Source organism: Cryptotermes secundus, unplaced genomic scaffold (assembly GCF_002891405.2).
Source record: "Cryptotermes secundus unplaced genomic scaffold, Csec_1.0 scaffold2444, whole genome shotgun sequence".
Lineage (NCBI taxonomy): Eukaryota > Metazoa > Arthropoda > Insecta > Blattodea > Kalotermitidae > Cryptotermes > Cryptotermes secundus.
Window position 1 is genome coordinate 510,276 of NW_019723340.1, and position 8,625 is coordinate 518,900.

General features: G+C 39.7%; 1 protein-coding gene across 3 annotated transcripts in view; it reads right to left on the reverse strand.

The window, feature by feature from the left end:
- LOC111861883 (catenin delta-2) overlaps positions 1 to 8,625 on the reverse strand; it is a 113,901-nt gene that overhangs the window by 33,195 nt on the left and 72,081 nt on the right. For all 3 annotated transcript variants that reach the window (XM_023846823.2, XM_023846827.2, XM_023846828.2), the window contains exons 14-15: positions 2,006 to 2,144; positions 370 to 715 (exon numbers count right to left, since the gene is read on the reverse strand). In XM_023846823.2, coding sequence (XP_023702591.2) covers positions 370 to 715; positions 2,006 to 2,144 — 485 coding nt within the window. The remainder of the gene's footprint in view (positions 1 to 369; positions 716 to 2,005; positions 2,145 to 8,625) is intronic.

Below are 8,625 nucleotides of genomic sequence, written 5' to 3' on the forward strand. Positions count from 1 at the left end.
TGTCTTGAATCCCATAAATTTTCCAAATTTTCATCTCGATCTCATTACGAACTGAAAAAGTAATTCTTGCATATGCCTAATGAGGACTATATAAAATACAAAGACTTCAATCTTCTAGGATGCGACACCATGAAATATCCCAGAAGGAAGAACTCCTCACAACCTCCGCCATGAGAACCTCAAATCCTACATAGCAATTAAAGGTTCAATTCATAAAGTTTACAAAAATTATGTGTGTGTGACTAATATCTAGGTAAATACAATAACAAATTTAGATGCAGGCCTGATTTATGCCATACCCTGACTTATGGACAATTCATTATTTAGAATGCTGAACATCTTACAAAATCACACACATATTAAACTTACCCGCTGGTAAATGGAAGGTCCAGGACTCCGAGAAGCACTGTTCATATTGGTAGACCGTTGCATTGTTCTATCTTCATACCGCGTACCTCCTTGGCTAGCCATTGGACGATTTAATGTGCTGTTGGCATTATTTGGAGAATTTGGGCCAGCATTTCGTGCTGCAACTGTTTTAGTGACAAAGTCTTGTTCCTTCCAACCATGTTTTTTGTAAACTTCTCTTAATTCCTGATGCTGCCACATAGTGAACAAAACTTGACCAGCAAATTTGAGAACCCGTGGCGTGTATTTCTGCCGCTGCCGAGTAATGTTCATTAGACGTTCAACACCTCCAGCTTCCAGCAAAGATCTGCACAGCAGAAACATTAAGATAGATTGGATCAGCAGTTGGAAGAACCAGAGTCCACATAAGACCAAATTTGCATACAGCATTCAGAATGCATACTAATATTCACTGTTGCCAAATACCATATGAATAAGTCTCAAATGTAACTTTGAAAGTAGCAAAATATATATTAGTTGAATGTAATGGTTCTAAATATTCTTGAATAAAGACCCATTTCATCAGCATTCCAAACCTTGAGACCCCAAAGGGGTTTCAATGTGGCAGAATGGAATAAGTTAAAGCTCTTATTTACAATTCATAATCCTAAACTTGACTGCCATTCCATATCACTATAAGAAAAACTAAAACATACAAATAATTAAAACAAATATTTCTGCAAAGAGAATTAGAGCACCTGAAATGAGGAGCAACAAGGATGCCTACCCTCAACAACACAATTTTCCCTTACCATTTTGAAGCCTAGGACTTCAACACTGAATTAATTCAGTGTAATGTGAGAACTCATGAATGAAGTGGGTTGTTACATCTTTCATCCCCAATATATTCAGTCCTCAATGCAACTATTTTCACTTTTATTTCTCCTCCAAACACACAAGAGTTAACATCATATGCAGGGGCAGGAAATAACACACAAAGAGGAACAACTGATAATACAAAGAAAGAGCTTACAAAGTAAAGCAATACATGAACACCAACCTGCACCATAGAACTATATCATTTGGACAAGTGGACAACGGCCCTAATAGTGGTGCAAGAATTACATAATTTTAGGAAAATTTAAGAAATTTCAAACCACAATTAAACTTGAAAGTGAGTGAAATTAATCAGTGCAAATAAATATCAAATGTACATCAAGTAGATTAAACAAGAAACATCATATTTGCAAGAATATTAATAAGTAAACATTTTATACAGTAGACAAAATACCTGATGAAGGCTGTGTGAGGCCGAAACATGTCATGAGGTGGAGAAATAAAAAGTGAAAATAGATGCATTGAGGACTGAATATATTGTGCATGAAAGATGTATAAATGCAACAGGATTCTTATATATAATATTGGGTTGTTACAGTTTAGTGGAAAATGAAATATAAAACCATGATATAAGATGAGGTAAGATATTAAGCACAAGGGCCCAAACAGGATGTGTTCATTCATTTACATGGATGTGCACATTATAGGCACAATGGAATTAGCTTGCACCTGCTCTCCTACCAGCCTTACATAACTGTGTCATGTTGCCTCACCAGGTCTATTAAATTTTCATCCTTAATATTTACCAGAAGGTACAAACCTTGAAAATTCTGCATTCTTTTTAATTACTTCATTCAGAGTTGCAAGAACTGCTGCTATTGTGTCATCTGATGTGCCTTGGTCATGCTGTGGATTTCCTGATGGCAACTTTTGCACCAGATCTCTCATAGCATATTTACCTAAAAAAATGCAAATATTTACAAAATTATATATTCACTTATGTAAGAGCTACCTTGCAATAAAGCAGCATGCTTTAAATATGCAGACTGGAAATCAGAAATGTCATAGATATTAAACTGAATGCATAAAGTAATTTTGGAAAATACAATAAAATGCAAGGAACTACTTGCAATACTGTAACAGGACACCATCAAAACTTTTACATCAGGAATGTGCAAACACTTCTGCCTGAACATGGGACTTCACAAATTATACACCTGTCCTATAATAGTCATGATGCATTGGGTGTGTACATGGTGCGATCCAAAAGTTCCCAAAATATTGTAACGTGTTTACGTTACTGAATACGCCGTAGAGATCGTTAATTGGTTTACTGAACAATCTACAAATATCGGCTACAATTAATTATCACAGTTGCGGGTTTCCATACTTTACAAACCCTACAACAAAATCTCTTAACACTATCTTCAAGAGTCTTCACGTATTAATAACACGGGAGCTATACAAGTCTCCCTGAATTACACACTTTCAAATATAACTGTACTACAGCACTCACTAAGTCTCGAAAGCACACAATAAGTCTTCCGCTCGCTGACTTCTTAGTTATCGCAAACTCGCAGGCTGCTACCTTGAGAACTGTTGATAACACACTGACTCTTGCTTGCTGCTCAGCCAGCTTTTATTCCGTTCGCTGTTGCTAGTGTTACGTGGCGTATAGCCTAGCAACGCTGTTACCCCTTGGTGACGTCACCGCTGTTGACTTGCTTTGCATAGCTTCAAGGTTGCGGGGACTCGGCTAACTTCGGCTCTGCTCAGCTCACTTCGGCTCCGCTCGTGACGTCACCGCGGGGAGAGTGGCGGGGTGATGACTCGCCTATTACGCGAGCGCTACGTTACCGCTACGTGCCGCTGGGGAGGTAGGGGTCAACATGTCACAATATATTAATAAAAACTATTACTCCTTACCTTATTCTGCACCATCACCTTCAAAGTAGTCCCCTTGGGAGTGCATACACCGATCCCAGCATTTCTGCCACTTTTCAAATGCATCCTGGAAGTCTTTCTTTGTTAGGCTGTTTAGTACCGTCTGCGTTTCCTCTTGAATTTCCTTAACTGTATCAAATCTTCGCCCCTTCAACTTGATTTTCATCTTGGGGAAGAGAAAGAAGTCACATGGAGCTAAGTCTGGCGACTACGGTGGGTGGGGAACAATTGCCATCTTGTTTTTAGCCAAAAATTCCTGCACAATGTAAGCCGTTATGCGGTTGTGCGTTGTTATGGTGGAGTACCGAGTCATTCGTATGCCACTTCTCTGGACGTTTTCTCCTCATGTCCTCCCTCAAACGCCTTAGAACATGGTGACAGAACTCTTTATTGACTATATGACTGGGAGGGATGAACTCCTTACGAACAATCTCGTCGATATAAAAAAACAGATCAAAATGGACTTAATGTTGCTCTTGACTTGTCAAGCTTTTTTTGGCCGAGGTGAAGAAGGGCTCTTCCATTGCAACGATTGCTGCTTACTTTCAGGGTCACAGCCATAAAACCAACTTTCATCACCAGTAACAACCCTCAAAAGAAAGTTTGGATCCTCTTGCAGCTGTTGTTGAAGTTCCCTGCAGACTTCCAAGCGATGCTGCTTCTGTTCAGTTTTCAGCAGTCGTGGCACAAACTTCACTGCAATCCTCCTCATGCACAATTCATCTGACAAAATTCGTTAACATGTACCATAACTTAGTCCCAAGGGGTTACAGAGGTCCGGGATGGTCAGTCTATGATCTTGCAGAATCAGATCCCTAACTTTCACGACATTTTCTGGTGTGGTGCCAGATCATGGCAGTCCCGAATGATCGTCATCATCAGTCAATGTTCAGCCATTTTTTAAACGCTTATCCCAGTCGTAAGTTTGTGTCTGGCCTAAACTGTTGTCACCAAAAGCTTGCTTCAACATTTGGTGCATTTCTGCAGCAGTTTTCCCAAGTTTCAAACAAAACTTTATACAGACACACTCTCTCTCAGCCATCACCAAACCGCAAACTCATAGAAACACAATAACAGAAATAGGTTCACCAAAAATAAACCCAACCACTCAACTCGACACCGCTTGCCACACTGATTCAAGAAGGGTGTGTGGGGAGACACCTAGCGGTATTTTGATGTATTCATAACCATTCACGTGCAACATTCTAATTTCGGGAACTTTTGGATAGCACCACGTACACTGAAAGGCAAGAAAACTTTTTGGTGAAAGGAGTCCACTGAAAGATGAAAAAGATGAGAAGTTGTGGGTGTAGTGATGAACTTATGGATTATTACCTGAAATGAAATCTCAATTACACAATTTATATTATTCAGTTCTATTTACAAATTCTGATAAATTTTTAATATTTCTTCTTCTTCCTCTGATTTTTCCATTTTTATGTGGGTCACCTAGCAATCAAGCCTCTTCATCTACTCTGCCTTCCAATGTGGGTCACCTAGCAACTAGGCCTCTTCATTTATCTACATGTTCCCAGAGCCCCTCCTCCACCTCAATTTCATGCCACACTCTTCCATCGTCCCAAACCTATCCCACCTTGATCTCAGTCTTCCTCCTGCTGCTTTATTCACAGTTGCATGTTGAAAACTTCCTAAAAATCTCTATTTTTATTCATTTTTGACTCTTAACATGTGGGACATCTAAATTCTTACTTGCTCACAGCTGGAGCTACTGTTCATTTAAGTGCTGAATTCTGTAGTGAATCATAATGTAAGTTGCATTTAATACATTCTTTAAGCTTCAAACTTAAAGATGTTATGACTGAATTTATTTACCTGCATAAAAAGTCTTGAAAACAAACATACATGCAGCTCACTTTATGTTCCTTTAAATCTATTTTCATGTCACTACAGTATGGTATTGAAAATATTTGTTGCATGGTTTGAGTAACTGTGCCACAATCTTCAGAAAGAACTGTACACAGTAGTAAGTTCACTAATTCATCATAAAATTCACTTGCTGTGTCCAGATGCAACTATGTGCTGCAGGAAATGAACATCTTATCAGTGAGTTGGGAGCTACCATGCACAATTCTGTTGATGAATGCTGTCTTTGTTAGCTGTTCTCAGAATCCAGGCCCTAAAGATGGATCTTCCAACTACACTGGCTCGTAGGCCTTTTTGAAAGGTTCAGGGAATAAGAGAACATTCCCATATTTCCACATTCTAAGAAGAACACAAGAAATATATTGTGACGTGTTGCGCTTTGGAGGACACCCCCTTCCTCCCCAGCGGTGACTTGGCAACGGAGCGCTGTCGTTACTACGGCAACAGGCAAGTCAACACTCCTTCCCCTACCCCGCCAGCGTTGACATAACACTTTCGGAGCATTGCCGTTGCTATGGTAATAGGCCAGTCAACACCCTTTCCCCACGGTGTCGTAACACGGGACACCGCAGTTGCTACGTAGCCATAAACAACTCCCAGCAGTGAAGCCCAGCAACGCCGGTAAACACACGACTTGGCAACAAGGAAGCAAGGCATTTTCCCGTTGTCTGGCTGAGGGTTTATAAGAGAACTACACTGCCTACGAAGGCAGTTAAGGTGTAGCAGCCTACGAAGCGAGTTAAAGTGTAGCAGCCTACGAAGCGAGTCAAAATGTAGCTGTCACCAGAGACAATTGAATTGAACCAGTCGCAGTGGAAAGAAGAATACCGGAACGTGTGATTAGAAGTGATAGCCTGAGAAGCAGATGCTTGGCTCACAAGAGAAGTAATTGGGAGTGTGTGATAGAGTGACACTTGTATAGCTCCCGCATCATACTGTGAATACGTGTAGACTAGTGAGGATAGAGTGAATATTCTAAATGAGAAATTGGAAGTGAATGCAGAAAATATTTTCATCCCATTAGTTTTAAGTGACCAACCTACCAACCAACCAACCAAAGAGACCAAATGACACACCAGCCAACACCATAGACAAGACCTTGAGAAGACAACAGCTGACTTTTCAATTGTATGAGTTTATTACATGTGAGTCCTGTGTGTATCATAATTTATTATAATTAGTATTATAATTTCATGGCATTACTGCATGTCTATCTTGCAATCAATGTTTCAATTTCATTCCTAGATTTGCAGTTCAACTTACAGGAAGCAATAATTTATTTATGCTACCTGAATAGGAGGGACATAGAACTCTCTGAAGCTATGAACAACACAATTAGTAGTCTTAGGCACTAGACATGAGACATGATTTATTTTATTCCTTCCACGTGCAAAACTTAAAAAATGGCTTCAAGACAGATATTTTGAGAAAAAAACAAAGCACAAGAACTGACAAAAACTGATTTCAGGCTCTGATTCTGATGCACACATATCTGATGATGAAGATGTCTTCCCTTTCACAAGGTGATAATTATAATAAAAAAAGAAGGCATTAAGAGAGAGACTACACATGATGGAGACACATGTTGATAACAAAAGTGATGAGAGTCAGTTTAGATACAACTATTTACAGAGGAATGGTGTTTTCTCTGTGAGCTAAACTACAATCTTTGGTCTTCTTCCAGTTTACTTCCATCACACTGTGTGCGTTTTGTTTAAGTCAGATTAAGAACAGTTAAATTACTGTTCTTTTTTGTGTTTAAAGTGCCTGCTGGTCTTCATATTTATGAAATGATAATGATGCTACTGGATGCAATTTTAATGGATCAATCATTTTATTTTTGTATATTGGACAAGAAAGACAGAAAGAGGAAATTTAGTTTCAGGGGCAGACCATGCTCATCAAAATTTAAAGGAAAATAAAAAGAGCATCATTTTTAGGTATGCTGAACAGTTTTCTACAAACAAATTTTCTAACTTCTTGCCATTTTAATATTTTGAGCTTTGAGAGCTTGACAAGAAATGGTGCAGCATCTAGGATCAACTGTTATCCTTCTAATTACATTCCAGGATCCTCAAGATTTGCAGTTTTAAAAAGCATGCTTACTTCAACAACGTACACTTGCACTGCTTACACAGGAAAACATATTAATATAATGAGAATTTATAGCATTTTTAAAAAATGTTCATTATAACGAGTGCTGAACAATATCTGAAAATGGCTGAAATACAACATTTTCAAGTACCACTTCTAATTATGTATATTACTACATGGTACTAAGATTTAAAATGGCTGCGCCATAGCTCAAGTGGTTAGTCGTTGGCTTCCCACAGCGGCAGCCCGGGTTTGATCCCAGGTCTGGTCAAGTGGGATTTGTGGTGGACAAAGTGGTGCTGGGGCAGGTTTTCTCCGAGTACTTCGGTTTTCCTTGCCAATCTTCATTCCACCAACTGCTCCACAATCACCCTCACCTATAATATGGGGCTGGTACAATAGGCCAGAAGTGGCCGCAGTACAAGGGACTTAGTCCCACGCCACTAGCAAAAAAAAATTAAAATACAATGCAGGTACTGTAGCATTTATTACTTGCAAAAATGCCCTTACGGGCTTTGCCACATCTGTCTGTTCATCCATCTACCCACAGGTAATAAATCAAGAACCCCTAAATGGATTTTCATGAAATCTGATATTGGGAAGATCTACTACAATAAGTCAACATGTCAGTCTTAATTAAAATCATAAAATGATAAAGGGTACCACCAAAATATGTTTCTGCACACATCCTATGCAAGAATCACACCAACTTGCTAAACATTTATCAGAATGAAAATTACAATTTTGAACAGAGGTTGTAGCTTAGAAATGAAACTCATATTTCATGTCCATTACACTCTTCCCATAAGTTGTACAGTTGAGATAATGAAACAAAATGGATTTTATGCTGCCTAGAGGCAATAACAGAGCAAACGCACCAGAACTGTTACACTATGTGAACACTTCTTAAGTTGTAAGTTTTGAGGTTTTCACGGCGATGACAATGAAGAAAGTTGTCTTCTGGGTTTAGGCACCGTGTATTCTTCGTTTTGGCCGACGTTTCGGAGGAACATAGCGCCTCCATCTTCAGAGCAGTTGAATAGCTGCGGAGAGCAGTAGCTGTGGTGATAGGATGTGGAAGGTGCTACTTATATACGAAGTAGGCAGGGGGGGTGGTTAGGGAGAACGGACCAATGGGAGCAGTGGAGAGCGAATAAGGCCATATATGGTGTGTGACTAAGGGAGAGGGGGACGGCCAGTGGGTACAGGAAACTGAGGTCAATAGCACTAGGAAGTGCGGTAGTCAAGAAAAACCCGTAGGTTGAGTGCAGGCTATTGACGTCAATGACATGACGAAGAACTGGTGTGGCTAGTAGGATTCTCTTGAGGGAAAGGATGTTTCACGTCTGATGTGTACTAAGTAGGGGGGAAAGGACGGCGAGTAAATCCAGGAACTTGAGGTCAATAGCACTAGGAAATGCGGTAGGCAAGAATAACTAGTTGGTTGGGGACAGGCTACTGACGTCAATGACATGATACCGGGGGACAGGCTACTGACGTCAATGACATGGCGAAGAA